The 19,441-nt window shown below is 36.9% G+C and overlaps 1 protein-coding gene across 4 annotated transcripts in view; it reads right to left on the bottom strand.

Moving 5' to 3' along the window:
- LOC150087315 (uncharacterized) overlaps positions 1-19,441 on the bottom strand; it is a 410,003-nt gene that overhangs the window by 299,533 nt on the left and 91,029 nt on the right. For 3 of the 4 annotated variants that reach the window (XM_090371118.1, XM_090371117.1, XM_090371119.1), the window contains 2 exons: positions 17,885-18,183; positions 3,925-4,197 (listed from right to left, as the gene is read on the bottom strand). In XM_090371118.1, coding sequence (XP_090227244.1) covers positions 3,925-4,197; positions 17,885-18,183 — 572 coding nt within the window. Of the gene's footprint in view, positions 1-3,924; positions 4,198-17,884; positions 18,184-19,441 lie in introns of those variants that run through there. The other variant, XM_090371121.1, reaches the window with a different exon arrangement.

Here is a 19,441-nt window from a genome sequence, read left to right as displayed (position 1 = left end):
TATTACTTTTTTATACGATGTTGACGCCCCAAAGCCATTGTACCCCTAGGCCGGTGCCTCTTGTGCCTAAGCCTAGAGCCGGCCCTGTGTGTGTGTGTGCATGTGTGCAGCTTATATTTCTAAGATCTCTAAAACCACACATGGCCACCAACTGAACAACACTAGCATAATAACCAATGCTTTCTATCTAGCGAGTCCCAAATACTGAAGCACTGCAGAAGTCTAATGGCTATAGATGATGGAAACATCAACACAAATAACCAAACATTTAACATCCCCCCTCTGAATGAAACAAATGCCAATGACATTCATTGAATTTGAAAAATGGCATCACCTTGGCTGCTTCAGAAAATATATATAGTGACAAAAGTCTTAAAAATTATACTCCATGATTGATTGTTGATATAAAGTTCTGCTTTACTTTTTGGAGACTGGAAGTTCATCTAAATTTAAGCAGGGGTTTGTTCTGATCCTTTCAAGAAATTGGCAAATTGAAGGATGTGAACATGGATTATTTTTTTTTATGCTAGGTAAGCTTCCTTCCTTGTATCCTTTTGGTAATAAAAGAAGCAATACATTCAAAAAGAATATTACTACAAAAGTGTATTGAGTGAACAGTTGAGCTTATTAGCCTAATCACCTTCAAAGTACCTTCCTTCTGCATGTGCATGCATGCGCGTGCACGCGCACACACACACGCTTAGTCTTCCTAAGCTTTAAAACGTTCTTTAAAATCCTGTTTTTTTAAGCACAACATAGGACTGCTTCAATGTTTTCTTTGATGTCAACAAATTGGATTTCACAATTCCTTCAACTAGCAATGCCACTGCTCCATTTAACAATAATATAGCTGAAGTGAGTACAGGTCGACTGTCACTAATCCGGCAGCGTTGGGACCTGTGGAGTGCCGAATTAGTGAGTTTCCTGGATCACCGATGGTTATTTTAGCACATACAGTTTATCCAACAGCTAACCAGCTCATCCTGCCTTTAACACATTGACTGCCAAGCTAGTTTAAGAAAATATTTAAATTTTTAAATGTCGCATATATGTGGACAACGTGGCCCAGTAGGTTACTTTATTTATTGAGAAGCTGTGTCTGCCACATACGTGTGATGCTATTACAGCATATGTATGAAGATCGTTTGTGATTAGTTTATTGCACGCATGACGAGTGCTGCAATAAAACTAATTGTGATAAAATAAACTCTCAAACATCACAATAAGTTTGTAAGTATTGTTAGATATTTTGTTTGTAAAAAGAAGTTTGTCAGCGCGTTGTATTATCTATCATACTGTGTTGTGTTTTTCCACAAGTTTGTACACAAGTGTGTTGTAAAAAAAATAAATAAAAAAATCTAAAAAAGAATGGCTAAAAGAAAATCATTAAAATAAGAGAAACTGAGAGAAATTGCTGGAATTTACAATTAAGCAGAGTTAAATTTCTCACAGACACACCGCTGTCAAGTTTTTTTCAGAAGTTCAACTTTATCTATTATGGACAATGTACAGTGTTTGCACTTTACACCACGAGAAGAACTTCCTTTATGCACTGGAACCATGGCTGGGGCTAAATGTGAGCAGGTTATAATAATAAATGCAAAAAAACAAGTGGGAATGGCTTGCCAGTGTTTACGAGTTCACACCAACAGCTGATGCTGCAACCAACACCACCAAAACAGTAGCGGCAGGTCGGTGCACTGACCCGGGAAATTTGAAATTACGCTTGCAGCAATTACGTCCGAATTAGCAGTGGAACCAGATTACCGGTGGCTGGATTAGTGATGGTCAACCTGTATTAACTATCTACAATGGAACATTTCTCCAAATGCGGACCAGATGAGTTTAACTGATCAAGCTCCTTTTCATTACACTGACTACTATTTACATAAGAACACGCATTAGGAGTTTGAAAGGATATTTATGAATGATTTCTGTTCTGTATGCTACATTTGCAATCGTCTATTTGGAAAATGAAACAAAAAAACCATCAACTAAAAAAGATGCACCATTGATAAGCACTGCAGTTCCCGATGTTGACATTGACGGAATCCATGTGTGTAATAGCTGCAGAGGATCAATCACTTAAGAACAACACTATTCCAAGCACTAAGTCAAACAGCTTTGTCTACCCAGAAATTCCATCGCATTTACCGAAGTTGGATTTAATGACAAAGAGGCTTATTTCTCTTCACTTACCGTTCATGTAAATAATGTGCCTGGAATAGTGTTGTTCTTAAGCCTAAGAGACACATACAGTCAATACAGCATTCTGGGCCAAATGATAGATCAATGTACCTGTTTCTGCCAAAACAATGGTCTATTGCTTGCCAAGGGAGATTGACTGAAACATGCACATTGATCCCTTGGCCCAGAATGCCATATTGTCCGTATACATGTCTCAGGCACCTTATTTGTGCATATAAAATGCAAGAAAATATACAAGTCCAGCTATTTGATGGGGTTAGTAAGAAAGTGAGTGGTTAAAGTGTGGCTTCAAATTTGGTCGACACGCCTTGCTATCGATTGTATCAAATCACGGAAGTAATTCTTTGATGACAGTCACATGTAAATTAATTTAGCTAAAGATGATATAAGCGAAGCTGTTCTGATCGAGGAAAGTCTCGTGGCCCAACAGCAAATGTTGTTGTGGAGCGATGATAGATATATTAGAATCACCCCAAGAGAAACTAACGTATTGCAGAGCTTACTGTTTGACAAGCACACAGAGAAACCGTCCTTTCCCAGCATTTATCTTGGACAATTCTGAACGTTCAGAGAGAATTTACATGCAACTCCATTCATGACGGTGACGAGCGAGCTCAGATGATCTGACTGGTTACTCCATATCATCTCTTTTACGTAGCAACGAAGGTAATGAGATTGAGAACGAGAGATTCTTAGATGGTGGTTTTCAAATACATAAGTAAAGATACAAAACTGACCCGTGAGCAAGTTCAATCCAAAGAATACATTAACAGTTGTATCGTGGCCTTCCTAAAGACAATTCCAAACTCAACCGACTACTGGGCTCAATGTAAGCGTAATCTAATCATCATGATTAGACAGCTCAGTAAACCTACAATGTTCTTGACTGAGTGCCACTGAAATCAGTTGGCCACACTTGCATCAGCCATTGTACAAGCTACAGAATAAGGGGAGTGATATTAGTGAGAACAATGCGAGCGACATTGACTTTGCAAAAGGCGATACTAGTGAACGAAGATGCTGTATCTTGTGCGATACACTTCAAGAAGATTCTGGTTGTAATTATGAACATATTGCAGTAAAGATGTTATAGCCTGTTTGGTCAATTTTATGTGGTCCACATTTTTCAAGCACATAGAATTTCAACATTATGGTAGTCCACATGAGCATATTTTGCTGAGGCTAAATAATGCTCCCAAAGATCCTCTGAGCGAGAACACGGAAATGATGTGTCACAAAATCGTTATTTCTATGCAAAATCGTGATTTTCAGTTTGTCGATCAAATCGCTGAACTGGAAATAACGTAACTGGACGTCATTGACACCTCTTTCGTCCCCTTGGAATTCACTATTCTGTCACAATTTTGAGACACATCATTTTTGTGTCGCAAATTTGTCATTTCCGGTCTTTCTGTCAAATCAAAAAATTGGAAATTATGTTATCTGATGTCACTTCCGTGTCACAGAACCCTAGGATTATGTGAACCACAAATTAAGAAACTGCTGGTTTATGATATCATTCATTCTTCTTCCTCATCATCAATTATAATATTTAACTAAAATCATCTTAAAGTGAAAACATATACAAGATTTTTAAAAGCCAACTGCAAACAAATGAAAACAGCCAGGCATTCCTAAATGCCAACTAATGCAGCTCTTGTGCGTATACTATATTCTTCACTAAAAGAACAATACATATAATAATACCTAACTCACCTTGAGAGTTTTTACAGCAACTGTCATGTTATATCGTTTCCACACAGCTTCATACACATCTCCATACTGTCCTCCCCCCAATTTATGCTTCATAACAATGTCTGTCCTATCTATCTCCCATTCATCTGGCTCAGGACTAAGGGCAAAAACGGTTGGTTTGTTTCTCTTGGGAGCAGGATAAAGAAGTAATGTAATGAGTCCATCAGCATGCATGGAATGGTGGTGGACCAATTCTGCCAGAGTATTGAATCTGCACTCTGAAGTAACAAAAACCTGAAATTTTTTTTTTTTTTTTTTTTTGTTAAACTCACAGAAATTAAATTTAAAGTGGCATTTAAATGAACATTAACAAATATCAGGAAGCACATAATCAAGTTCCATTACTAAATTTAAGCAAATGTATTCTTCAAGTTAGTTTTTAAGTTTTGTATCTAAATCTCTATTAATATTAGAGCTACGTTTTATTTCTTACATATATTTCTCTTTTTTTTTTTTTTTTTTTTTTTTTAACCAGCTGCTAAATTTCATGTATTCATAAATATCTAAAGACATGAAAAACTGTATTCAGCTTTATATATATATATATAGCTTAATTAATGGGAAAATAAATAATAAATTAACTACCAATAGCAAGGCAAACACAAAAACTAATAAAAATAAACCCATACATAATAAAACGAGGGGGTGGGGGAATCAAGACACAGGATACTGCAGAAGGAACACTCCTAAAATAATTTAGAAAAGTCAAAAAATGCGATACCAAATAACCAAAATTTTAGAATATGGCAATTTAATTATGTGAAATATCACTAGAAAAAAGAGAAAAACCAACTACAACTTGACCAACAAAATAAAATCACATCTGGTGAGTATGGGTTTGTCACACACAGGGTCCTGAGCTGGATATCATCATTCTTCTTCTCTTTCTTAATGATTCTCCCCCTCTCTCACTCTCACACAGGGTAACTTGGGAATTTTCTTTGGATGGTGCAGCATAAGCCTCAGGCTTCCTTGCACCATATGGCTAATAATAATAATAGACTGACCAATATGACCAAATTAGGAAAATCTGGACAGAGGACAACAAGGCCAATCAATGGTCAGAGAATCACTGCATTAGCGAACAGTAGGCGAAATTAGGAATGTAATTAGGATAGATATAGACACTCCTTCCTCATATTACATTAATAGCCCAGAGTGTGGAAAAATTTTAGTTGTAAAAAAGTAAACAGTATGTGACTGAAGAATATAAAGATCAGGTCATCTAAGAGGGCGAATTCCTATCCATGTTAGTAATGGCCCTGGGCATGGTAGACTTGTGTATCCATAAGTAGTTGTATGTATGTCAATAAGTAACAATCTTATAATTATAAGATTATAACACCAATAGTTCAAGAATAAGACAATATTGTTAAGTAGAAGGTTAATTATAATTACAGTCGAATCTCGTTAACAAAGTTCTTCAAGGGAACCAAATTTTTCACGTTTTGTAATAATGAAGTCCGCCAGAAGGGTCAATTTATTTATTTTTTTTTTTTTGGTACATATAATATATATATTGTAGAATAATAATATATAAATAACAAGATTACAGCAAGATTACAGATAGCATCCAAGACATTCCAATTTGGCTACAAATTATCTCCTCCTCCTATGTTGCAGATCAAGAACCTTATGAGGCAGGCTCTGTATGCTCTCTTAAGGTTATAAATAATGCCTTGATCAGGTGGTTGCATTAAACTGGTGGTATTGGCAGGTAAAAAACAACAGCTGTATATTTGTCAACTTAGGTCACTCGGCAGAATGTACTGTACGATCTAGAATCATCAAAATGTTCCTTTTTCTGAAGCTATTCTTCTGTCCACTTTTGATAACTAAGGCTAAAAATATTTGACTGTTAGCCAAGCACTTCTATTGGCCTCATACTCACAGGGAAGTTGGTTAATGCTTTAAAACATTTTGGCTTGGAAAACTTACCAATCACAAGTGGGCGTAGTTTGGTTCTGCCATCTGAACTGCAGCATAACAAACAGTGAATCTTTGTTTGCTAAATTTTCCACCATGACAAGACTCTCCTCAACAGCCGATTATAAAATAAACCTGTCTCGCCAAGATTAAAAATATCCATTTCCTCCTATTTTTCAAGAATGGACCTTACAGAACACAACCAGTCTGTAGCCTTTTCTTTGTTGACTAATCCAGACTTGTTGCAAACATTTCAAGAAACCAATTTATTCCTGTCTTTAAATCTTTGGAGCCAGCCACATGGAGCTATGCTGCATGCATTTGAAGTCACTAATTCCATGTTGCTGAGCTAGATAATTTGCCTTTTCTTGCAAAATCGGACCTGATATTGGCAAATTAAATGCAGCATTTGTTAGTACCACTCTAACAGTTTTCTTTCAAGCTCCTCATGTTTTGCACCACAAATTCATTTCCTGTTTTTTTATCGCTGCTCCAGTGTCACACACTTCAAGTCTTTTTCGGTTTTTCTGTATTATAAATAAAGTTTATTAAAGGGATGTTGTATTCCTTTGCAATGTCCATTTTGCATCTTTCCATCCAATCAGCCTCTTGTATAATTTTCAGTTTAATTCCGTCCCAGGCTTAATTCCATCCATTTACGTTTTGTTGCCATAACACTGCTAGATAAGATTTAGCATAAACAAATTTTAAATTAATTTAAAGACATCAGTTGAGATAAAATGGCACAAAAAATAGATTGCTATACATAGTATCAAAAGACTCTTTGAACTGGAGTAACAAATGCATGAATGCCAATTCAGGACATTTGTTACATTAATAATCTGATTTTTTTTTTTTTTTAATATTATAAATATAATTTTTTGAAAGTGTTTTTTATTAATAATTAGTAAATTATACATATTACAAGATTTATGGCATGAATGCCACGAATTCCATCTCTTTGAACTGGCCAGAAAACCAACAGTCGTATGAAGGATCATTTGGCTGTTGGCATTCATGGCAAGTAGATGAGCCTATTGGAGCTCTTCATAGCGACAGCAGCAAAGAAGCATAAATAAGAGGTGAGTGGAGCAGGATTTCAAAGGTTATTTGATAGATTGTAGAGTTTCTTTCGAAAAATTTTTTTTTCTCTGTAATAATTTAATTTTTTTAATATTATAAATATAATTTTTTGGAAGTCTCTTTTATTAATAATTAGTAAATTTTATAATGGTTATTACAAGATCTGCCTTTAACATTTCATCAGAGGGTATCATGACTTGTACGGAAATAGCCGATGGTGATTTCCGGGCAAGTCATGATTTTATCCTTTGCAGAACCTGTGGCATGAATTCCAAGGTCAATCTAGTGGATAATTCTAGCTCACTTGGAGATTCTTTTCTTTGTCACCTTTGCAAGGAGTGCACCAATCTTAAGTTAAAATTTGGTGCATTGCAAGAACAATTTGAGTCACTGAAAGAATGGTTCTTGCCCTCGAAAATAATGTAACAGAACTCGTAGGGGATTCAAGACCCTAGTAACCTGCAAAGTGATGCACTCCTGAGCCCAAGAACAGAATAACCAGGTGCAAACTACTCTGGTTCAAAAAGTCTTAGTTTTATTAGGAGATCCCATTGTCAGAGAAACAGGAAATATTTTTTTGTAATAAGGGTAGGTGGACTAGAACCATGGTATGTCTTGTTGGGAGCAACTATTAATGACATCACCAACAGACTGTCAGATTTTAAGGGGAGTAATGATATTAAGCATTCACAATATGATGGGATATATTTAAACAAAGGTGGTGCAAGAGTTTTTGGCAGTATTATTGAGGATACCTTAAAGGTTAAGGGAAACTGCTAGTTTGGAGGGGACAAGGTTAATATAGATACACATATATCTGATAATATTGGTCTAGGTAATGCTTGTTTGTTACCGCAACAGAACATATTAGCAAGATGAGAGGGCGGCTAATGCCAGGAAAGTTGTTGTTAGATTTTTTTAGATTTGCATTAATGCACTAATTACTGTCTGATATTTTCTTTTTTTTTTCTTACAGGCGATAGGGGTTCAGATAAGGTGATATTTATTTATCAATTTTAGGAAAAGAAAATTTTCATCCATGTTCTCTCGATCTCCTAGAACACACTGTCATGTTAACTGGTTGCAATTATGAAAATTAGAGGGAAAAGCTGTTTTCCGTCCTTTTTGATATTGCGGGCATTCTATGATGATATGCTTTACTGTTAGGGCATAAACAATTACTGCATTGTGGAGAGTCACTCTTTGTTAGTAGATAGCTATGAGTGAGGAAAGTATGACCAATGTGTAATCTGGCTAGGATGGTTTCTTCCTTTCTGTTTCGTCTTACGCTGGATTGCCACTGTTTAGGTTCTCTCTTGATTTCAAAAAATTTATTATTTGTTTGATCTTTCCACATACGTGTACACAGTTCTTTATATGTATGTTTGATAAAGGACTTATGATCACTATAAGGAGCCCTGAAATTAGATGGCATCACATTTGTAGCAATTTTAGCAGCTAAATCTGGCTGCTTGTTTCCTAGGATTCCAACGTGTCCAGGGATCCAACAAAATATTAAGAGCTGTCCATGTCCATGAAGTGCTAATAACTGTGCCCAAATTTTCTGTAGCAGATGATGACTAGGGAATGATTTTTGGTCTGTAGAGCATTAACAGCCCTTAATGAGTCCGTATATATAATGGATTTAGCGAACGAGGCTTCTTTTATATTCTCTAGGGCTAGTAGAATACCATATAACTCTGAAGTATAAGTACTGCATTCGGATGGGAGCTGTCTGAAGATGGTGGCATTTTGTAGTACTACAGCTGTGCCAACTTTATTACCAGTTTTGGGTCCATCTGTGTATAGTTGAATGAAACTACTAAATTCGGTGGAGTGAGCCATACGTATCTGTCTAATGTTGGAGAAGTTATTCTTTCCCCATTGCTAAAAATGTCTATCAGTATGTACCGGAGGCATTTGCCATGGCTGGGTTTCCATTATTATTAGCCAAATGGTGCAAGGAAGCCTGAGGCTTATGCTGCACCAGCCAAAAAAAAATTCTGTACCTCTGAGAGAGAGAGGGGGGGGGGAATCACCAAGAAAGAGAAGTATGATGATATCCGGCTAAGGGCCCTGGGTGTGCCAAGTCCATACTCACCAGATGTGAGCCCCTGGGGTTAAATGCTAGTGTCCTGAAGAGTGTTAGTAAACTTCAGGCTCCAGCTTGTGATCAAAGCTTGAAGCCTAATGCCAGAAGGTTTTTGAAATGTTGTTTAGTTTGATAGAGATTTCTCCATTTTGGCAAGAAGAGGCATTGCCACATGGGATGATGTGGGAGACTGCTGATTTTGGCTGCATAATTTAGTAGCAGAACTTCTCACCTAAGGTGTAACGGTGGTTCACAGGCTTCGGTATAGAGGCTTAAGATTGGTGATGTGCGAAACTCTGCATGCAACTCTTAGTGCACTGTGATGTACAGGATCAAGCCATTTAAATACACTTGGCCTGGCCGAGTGATATGCAGGAGACCCATAGTCTAACCGGGATCTGATAAGTGAGCGAAATAGATGTAACAACATGTAACGATCTGTATGCCATGACATAGAAGAAATTACTTTGGGAAGATTTAGTTTTCTAAGACAACTTGTACGAATATGTTTTATATGTTCTAGGAAGTTTAATTTTTTATCAAGTATTAAACCAAGAAATCTAATACTAAGCTGGAAAGTAAGACAATGAGAATCCAACTGAAAGCCTGGATCAGGATGTAAAGAATGTTTGCAAAAGAAGTGCACGGCAGTCGTTTTTGGTTTAGGAAGCCGATATCCATTATTTTTGGTCCAAGAGACTAGTACAGGATCGAGCCATTTCAATACACTTGGCCTGGCCGAGTCACATGCAGGAGACTCATAGTCTAACTGGGATCTGATAAGTGAGCGAAATAGATGTAACAACATGTAACGATCTGTACCGCATGGCATAGAAGAAATTACTTTGAGAAGATTTAGTTTTCTAAGACAACTTTTACGAATATGTTTTATATGCTCTAGGAAGTTTAATTTTTTATCAAGTATTAAACCAAGAAATCTAATACTAAACTGGAAAGTAAGACAATGAGAATCCAACTGAGCCTGGATCAGGATGTAAAGAATGTTTGCGACAGAAGTGCACGGCAGTCATTTTGTGCACGGAAGAAGTGCACGGCAGTCAAATATCTGTATGCAGTTTTTGCCAGTCGTGTTATAAAGTTTTTAATTTAATAGAATAAAGAGATGCCTTGTCTGGTAAAAGAAATTTATTGAATCCTAGTGCAATATTCAGAGGATGGAATCTGGTAAAAGCCGCCCTAATGTATACAGCTATGAATATGCCTCCATCGACTATTACTAAAACTATGAAGAATGCTAATAAAATAAAACAATCAATGCAAAGTGGTAGGTAAATTTTTTGGTGCCTGGAACCTAACCCTGTAATTTCCGATTGACTCCATTATATAAAGGGTTCCATTTGTGCCTGTCACCCCAGGAAACTAACCCTGACGTAAATCGAGGGCTATATATATATATATATATATATATATATATATATATATAAAAACCATAAAAATAAATTAGAATAAGAATTAAAAATAATAATAAAATAATAATAATAATTCCAGCAGCATGGCAAGACAGAAGAGTGAAAATAGTAGACAGAAGAGTGAAAATAGTGAAAATTAAACTTAACGATCAAACCAACAGGGAGAGAAGAGAGGAGAAACAAGAGTAAAAATATTGCAGCAGAAACTCTCTAAAATAATTTAGAACATCTAAATGTAAAGATAATAAAATAATAATCCATTAAATTTCGAATGCCAATTAAATAGAAATTTAATGGTGCCCCCTCTGACAGGCACCAGGTCCAAATTTATGTGAAATCTCACCAACAGGGATGTAAACCACTACAATAAAATAAACCAAAAATAGACTGATCATTACGCACCCATCTCAACAGAGGACCACAAGGCCAATAATGGTCAAGGAATCGCTGCATTTCGATCACTAAACAAATCGCTGCAAAGACGAGTCGAAAGATGAGTCCGCCACATTAAAAATAGAACAGATACGAGCATTCCAATGCAAAAATAATAATAATAATAATGCTGCTGGCATTATTATTATTTTTTTTATATTTTTAAAATTCTTATTCTAATTTATTTTTATGGTTATAAAAATAACTGATGCTTGAAATAAATATTTCAAGCATCATGTAGAGGAATATGTTTTTTTTTTGCCTCTGACATTTGCTTTACCTTTTTATTTTCTTTTTATTATGAAAGATTCAGATTTTCTACTATTTCAAACGTTATTCAGATATGTATAATTATATAAGTGTGTGTGTGCATGCGTGTGCGTGTGTGTAATTAGAAATGTGTCAACACATTTACACTGCTCATTAAAAATTATGAATCAATAATGGAGACAATAATACAAAAAAACTAAAAAACTATTGGAAAAAAACTTATGAATTTAATCATACACCACACTAAAATTCAAAATTTTGAGAGAAAACTAGTCTAACTCGAACAACATGACCTGTAACAGTTGCAATAATAATAGTGGCATGTGAGGCAAGAAAGCAAGCGTATGAGCTAATGTAGCATCAGGCAGAAAAAAAGAAAAAAAATCCAATTTCACACAAGGACTTCCTCTAAAAGTTTGTCCAGTTCCTCCTTGAATTTATTTAAGCTATCAACTTCCACAACTACAGATGGAAGTTGTGGAAGCAATTAACCACCCGCTGAATAAAGGCAAATTTCCACACAATTATCTTTCCTCAATTTGAATTTATGCCCCCTCAGGTTCATAATCTGAGCAAGCAGAAGAATCCCATCAGAATTCAGCATGCTCAAACCATTCAAGGCCTTATACACCTCAATCAGATCACCTCACGGGTGCCTAGTCTCCAGCTGCTGCAATTTACAGAACTTAAACCTTTCTTGGTAAGAGGACCCCCTTCGTTCCCCCCCCCCTCACCAATCTTGGTACTCTTCTTACATGCTCAAGCAACTCTACGCCCTTCCTGAGGCTTCCAGACCTGTACGCAGTACTCAAGGCATGGCCTGGCCATTGACTTATACAAAGGGATAATCACCTCCTTTTCCCTGCTAGCAAAATTCCTGTATACCATTGACAACACCCCCATGACCTGCTCTGGCAGCTTGTTTGCATAGTCAGAAAACTTCATATTTGACTGCACAATCACTCCCAGGTCTTTTCATTTTCTATCACCCTAAGTTGGTACATTCCTCTGGGTAAGGGTGACACAAGTAATAACAGAACAGTTAATTTAACTTCAGTTCTGGGGAAAATAATGGAGTCACTGGTTAAAGATGCATTGCAGGATCATCTAGACAAGACTCCAATAATAATTCAGACACAGTTTGTTAAGGGAAAGACTTGTCTGACAAATTTGATTGGATACTATGATGTGGTTACAGAAGAACTGGAGGCAAAAAATAATTTTGATATCATATACTTGGATTTCAGGAGCTTTCAACACTGTTGCACATGGAAGAATACTGTACAAATTGATATTAAGAGTAAGTTGCTCCAATGGATAAAAAGGTGGTTGAGTGGGAGAAGACAGAGTGGTAATGAATGGATGCTGCTCTTCGTGGACTAATGATATTAGTGGATCCCCTCAGGGGTCAATGTTGTGCCCACTGTTGTTTTGTAAATTTATCAATGATATTGATGAAGGTATATAAGGCTTAATGTCAAAGTTTGCAGATACAGAGGTAGGGAGGGTTGTTAATGACAGTAAAGGTAGTGTGCTGCTGCAACAGGATCTATAAAATTTGAGCAGATGGTTGAGAAGTGGCAACTGAAGTTTAACATTGACAAATGCAAAGTACTCCATATGGGTAGAAGTAACCCTAAAGAAACGTACCAAATATCTGGTACTACACTTAGGGTGATAGAAAATGAAAAAGATCTGGGAGTAATTGTGCAGACAGATATGGATGTGTGAATTTTTTTTTTTTTTTTTTTTGGCTGATGCTACATAAGCTCATATGCTTGCTTTCTTGCATCACATGCCTCCATTACTACTACTACTAATTATCAGGAAAACGAGAAATATATTGTGCAAAAAGAATAGGTGGAACAAGACCGGAGTATGTCTGCCAGGGGCAAAAGTTGATATTTTAGACCAGATATCATCTTTTAAGATGAACAAAAGAACAATGATAACATTGTACACGTCGGCGCTAATGGCATTAAGTGAAGGAGATCTGTGGACTTACTTAGCAAGTACAGGTCAATGTTGAAAAAAAGCTACGATTGAAAGTGTCTGAAATTCTGGCCAGACACGATAGGAGGGAGTATGTGATGATAGCCTTGTCAATTAATTCAGCCCTGCAGAGATTGTGCAGGGCTCATCAGGTAGTTTTTTTTCAACGTGGCCTGTTCTTGTTAACAGGAGAGACTGCTTCTACAGGGATGGGATACACTTAAATAGAAAGGGTGCAAGAATGTTTGCTGATGCTATCGAGGCAGTGTTAGGTGGGTCGGAAAACTGCAGCTTGGGGGAGATTCACAGACTAACAGATTAACAGTAGCCACAAGCAGAGGTGGAAATGATTCTTGCACTGCTTCTATTGGAATGAACAGCAGCCCAGAAACCAAGTTGCTGAGGATTTCAAGAACAGCTGGGAGTCAATAAACAAGTAAATACATGGGCTGTGTTAGAGTAACTAAGAGTAAGAACAGGTGCATGTATACTTACATGTTTTTTTTTTTTTTTTTTTGGTAGTTGTTGGCGCATCGGCTTCTGTGGCCATAGTGCACCTCCCAAGGTTTTTGCAGTACTTTGATCCAAGCCCGAGGCGGGATTCGAACCCGTGACCTTTGGGTTGCCAGGCAGGCACCTTACCCACCTGGCTAGCCCGGTCGGCATACTTACATGTACACCAATGCTAGGAGTAAAGTAAAGTAAATAAATTTGATGAATTTGAAGTGCTGGTTAAGACATCCAAGGCAGATACTGTTGGGATATCAGAGATGTGGTGTCACTTAGATATAGGGGATGCAAAATTGGAATTTGGGGAGAAAAATGTGTACAGAAAGGATAGACAGGATAAGAAGGGAGGAGGGGTTGTGCTGTTCATCAAGAAACACAAAATCTAAGGAAGTGCATCCAGTTAATATATACGGACAGCACAATTTTGAGTCAGTTTGGTGTGACATTAGCAATGGGAAAGCAAAAATGAGACCAGGAGTTTGTTATAGGCCTAATGACTCTGATGAGTACAATGAACAATTATACAGAGGAAACAGTGGGCCAATAAATCAGAGTGTCTTATAATGGGGCATTTTAACTTCCCAGATGTAGACTTGTGGAACTTATGCATTGGTCACTTGTACAATTTTGTGGATTTGTTGGATGATTGTTTTCTACAGCAGCATGTTAGAGGGGCAACAAGAAGGAGTAATACTCTTGATCTGATTATCAGTAGTGATTATTCATGCATTAAGAATTTACAGATAAAGGAACAACTCGGTGGCAGTGATCACAGTGTACTGATGTGGGATTTACTTAAAGATGTAACTAGCATCAGGGGTTAAGTAAATGGTGTTTGCTGTTATAAAGGTCGCAGAGATTTCGGTTTTTATTTTTTAGGAGCATTAGCAACTAAAGACATGTTGCTCCGGGCATATGCAGTGGTCATTCCCTGACCTTTCCGCATCCTCCATGTTTGGCGGTCATGGGCTCGAATACCGGTTTAATCAAGAAGCATGTGCTAAGAATGAGAGAGACCTGGGGTAATTTTGTAGTGAGATAAGAGGTTTTCTGAGCAGTGCAGCCAGGCTAACAGAGTAGGTCATGGGGTCTTGTCAATGATACAGAGGAATTTTGCAAGCAGGGATAACGAGGTGATTATCCCCTTGTATAAAGCAATGGTCACCTGGAGTAGATGTGTGGAAGACTCATCACTTCAAGAAGACTGGAGAGGGGAACAAAGGGGTGCTTCGTAAAGACTTAAGTTCTGCAAATTGCAGCTTCTGGAAACTAGGTACCTGCTATGTGATCTGATTGAGGTGTATTAGGCCTTGAATGGATTGAGCAGGCTCAATGCTGATGAGGTTCTTCCTCTTACTCAGATTACAAACCTGAGAGGGCATAGATTCAAACTGAGGAAAGACAGTTGTAGAATATGTGTGCGGAAATTTGCCTTTAGCCAGCAGGTAGTTGATTGCTGGAACAAACTTCCATCTGTTGTTGTGGAAGTTGATAGCTTAAATAAATTCAAGGCAGAACTAGACAAACACCTGGAACGAATGGATCAGTAAAATGGGAAGGGGTTTTTTTTTTGGGGAGCAATTTGCAGAAATGAAGTCTTTCTTGGTAAGGGTACGCTTTCGTTCCCTCACTTATCTTGTTGCTCTTCTCTGCACTCATTCCAAGAAATCCGCATTTTCAAATGAGGCTTCAAGACGTTAGTAGTAACAGTAGAATTGGTAAATGATGCAAGAAAGCAAACTTAAATGGCATCAGCCAAAAAAAAAAAAAAACCGCCAAACACACACACACACACACGCTTCACCCATCCTTATCCTCCAAGAATTTGTCTAGTTCTTTTATGGAGTACTCAAGATGTGGCCTTATACAATGGGATAATCACCTACTTATCCCTCTGGAAAAATTACTATATTTTGTTGACAAAACCCCTAGCAGCCCATCTGCACTACTTAGAGAACTTCACATAATACATAATTACTCCCCTATGCCAAGCATGGTACCTCACAGTTATGTAATTCTGGGATTACTGTTACCCATATGCAATATCTCACATTTGCCAATGTTAAACTTCACTTACCACTACTCAAGCTCATCTGCTTAATTTTTCTTGTTGCAGTAGCATACCTTGATTACTGTCATGAACTAGTCTGTCAACCTTCATATTATCAGAAACCTTAGACACCTGATATGCCTTCATCAATTTTGTTACTAAATATTGAAAACAACAATGGGCCTATCGTCGAACCCTGGAGACTACACTAATAACATTATTCGAAGGAGAGAAATGCCTACTGATGACTATCCTTTGTTTACTCCCACTCAACCACCATTTTATCCATAGCAGGAACTTGCCCATAATGCCGCACTGCTCCATACTGTATAGCAGTCTTATGTACAACGGGATCAAACGCTTCTCTGAAATCTTAGTATATAATGTCAAAATTATCGTTTGCAACCAGTTCCTTCATTACTGCATCAGAATATTCAATCAGATGAGTCAGACATCTTCCTTTAACAGAACACCCCCAGCGGCTCACATCTGGTGAGTATGGGCTTGGCACACCCAGGGTCAAACCTCAGGCTTCCTTGCACCATATGGCTAATTATAATAATAATAATTAATCCACGACATGACCAACATATAACTGCATTCCTGTCTAGTAGTTGAGAACTGCTTTTTTTTCCCTCCCTCCTTTTACTAGTGACTCCATTATTCTCCCTGAACTGAAGTCAAGTTTACTGGGCTGCAATTACCTATGTTTCCCTCCAATCCTCCTTTCTGCATTGGGGATTCATTCGTATATCTCTAGTTCGAAGGGACTTCCCCTGAAAAATGCAAGGATGCTCTCATAATTATTGCTAAAGGTTTGCTTACCTCTTTTTGCTACCTCTCTTAATATAATTGGATATATCCTATCATCCTAAGTGCCTTATTCCCATTTAGTCTCAGCAACCTCTTTTTAACCTTTCTCTCAGTAATCACAAAATCATTTAGACCCCTGTTAGAATTTGATATACTTCTGGCATCTGCATCACCAAAAAAATTCCTTATGTAAAAGTGTAGAGGCAAAATATTTATTCAGTTTGTCAGCAGTCTGAGCATGATCATTAATAGTTTAGCAAGTGATATCTAGAGAGCCAATGTAAGTTCATCCCTTTTCTTGAAGTGCTAACATAAGCAAACAATTTTCATAATATGCCTTAGCTTGCTTAACTCCTTTAACGACTTCATTGCAGAACAGTTTATACTTACTGTAGGTTTCTGTGTTTTCTGATAATTTACAATCATTCCATTTTTCTTCTCTGCCACTAGCCTCATATGTTCATCTGACATCCACTTAAGTCTACACCTCAAAAAATATCTCACTGTTGGTATAAAAAGCTTAGTAGCTTCTGTATTACTTACCAAATACTTCCCATTTAAATTTGCAGGTAACCCTGACAGCTCAACTAATACTTGAAATTCATCAAATTTGTTTACTATACTCCTAGCATTACTGTATACACATGTATATACAGTATGCACTCTTTTCACTCCTAGTAATCCAGAGAGCCCACATATTTGCTTATTCTATGAGGACTCCCCCCCCCCCAACAAGCCTTGTAATTCCTGACATCTTGTTTTCCAGACTGCTGCATGTTCCAATAGAAGCAATTCAAGTATCACATCTCACCTGAAGCTGCTCTTTATCTATTACTCTGCTTATCACCCCCTCCCAGAGATAGCATTTTGATGACCTACCCAACACTCAATAGTATCAGCAAATACCCTTACATCCCTTCTATTTAAGGGTATCCCATCATTGTAAAAACAGCTTCTCCTGTTAACAATCACAGACCGTACTAAGAAAAGTTATACCCCATGAGACTTACACAGTCTCTCCATGGCTGAATTAATAGGTTCTCATCATATACTCCCTCCTACCATGTCTGAGCAGAATTAGACATTTTAAATTTTAATCCTAACTCACGACTTTCTAAACAACGGTCTTGTACTTGTTAAGTAAATCCTCCGATTTCCTATTCTTAATATCATTCGTACTAAATTTCTAAATATTCGCAGCAATAAAAAAAAAGTTTTAAAAAAATTAATATTGGTTTCTGATAATAAGATTCATGTAAACATTATTTCTTAAATTAGGTAAATGATAACTTTTGTCATAAATAACAATGGAATAAATCTCACCTTTCCTTCTTGATCTTCACTAATCCTATAGTGGTAAACTCTGCCTTCGTATCTTAGGGAAATTGACCTCTGACCAGGACTGCTTTCACTCTCCCTTACCAAAAAGCTGCCATTAATACCACTACTAAGAAGATATTCTGCTGCATTCCTAGATATTGGCCCGTGGTACCAAGAGTGCTTTTCCAAGCTGTTTACTGGGGTGATGTAATTACTTGGTACCCATCCTACCTGACCAGTCCGTGATTGAGCCTCGCACCATTCACCTGTCCTGTTGTAAGACAGAACTCTCACCTGTTCTCCTATATAAATAAAGCTTCATGTTAATGCACACAGGGCATCATTAGCAAACTGATGAAAGCTTATATAACATGGCAAAAAAAAACACTAAATGCAAACTCCCCACCTTCATTCATCTGTTTCTTCCATATATTTACCCAATCCCATCTTTCAATTCAGATGAACTTCCCACTACCAAGACCAAGACTATTCCAAAAATCAATTATGTTGAATCAGGGCAAATGTATCCACAACTGTTTTGCAATTATCCCTTCTCAATTTAATGTCTGAAAAATGTCCAGAAAATATTTAAGATGCTCTCAAACTTTAGATTACTTGACCCTTTTCAAGCCACATAAACCTCAATCCAATCAACCACACAAATGCTTGATTTCTGAACAGTAGAATTTATGGAACAAGCTTCCCTTGTTCTGCAAATTGTACCGGTTGAGGTATTCTTAAAAATAACCCAATTAGTTGTTTCTCTTCTCTGGACTTTTTCCAGCAAGGATCATAATATTCCTAAATTGTGGCTATAAAACGTATGCAATATTGAAGATATGAGCTAACCCAGTGTTATTTTAATTTAATTTTATTTTTTTTTCTTTTGTAATGGAAAACTTTAGAATGGGTAAGAAATTGTATCTATATAAAATAATTATTTCATTCAATATTAGTCAAAAAAAAAAAGAAATAGGCCTTGTCTGGCAAATAATTCAAATTGATTACATAATAAAAATTTCTTTTTTATTTTTAGTATATAATACACTTTCTTGTTTTAAAGTAACTCAAAACATCAAATTGTACAAGGTAGACTAAAAAAGCAATTCCTCTTAGTTCATAACTTCAGTGTTAGATGGGGCAGCAAGTTCCAATTATGTTCTCCATTTAACTAAAATGTTTCTAGCTACTAGGTGCACAGCAGCATTATTATATGGTTCTTCATTTACAAGTTATGCTATTTTAAATGAAAGCATCTTTGAGAACATGGTTCAAATAATATCCAGTTATTGAGTTTCTGACTGTTGAAAATAGACCTACTGAAATTCTCTGATGATTACTAACCATGTATAAGGATGAAAGTGCTGATATCAGCACCATTCATCGATGAGTTGCATGAGTCAAAGGTAAGAGAGTTGGTAAAATTGTCAATATTGCAGTCAAAACAAAAGACCAGTAACAGGTGACTAACAAAGTACATAAAGAGCAGATGACTTTGTTAGTGATAACTGTTGGATCAATCAGATATAACTCTAGCTTTAAGAATTTTTAAAGAATGTC

This window comes from Mastigoproctus giganteus, chromosome 4 (genome assembly GCF_048544385.1).
Source record: "Mastigoproctus giganteus isolate SK-2022 chromosome 4, ASM4854438v1, whole genome shotgun sequence".
NCBI classification, from domain to species: domain Eukaryota; kingdom Metazoa; phylum Arthropoda; class Arachnida; order Uropygi; family Thelyphonidae; genus Mastigoproctus; species Mastigoproctus giganteus.
The sequence above is the reverse complement of the archived record's forward strand: the minus strand, read 5'-3'. Positions and strand labels throughout refer to the sequence as shown.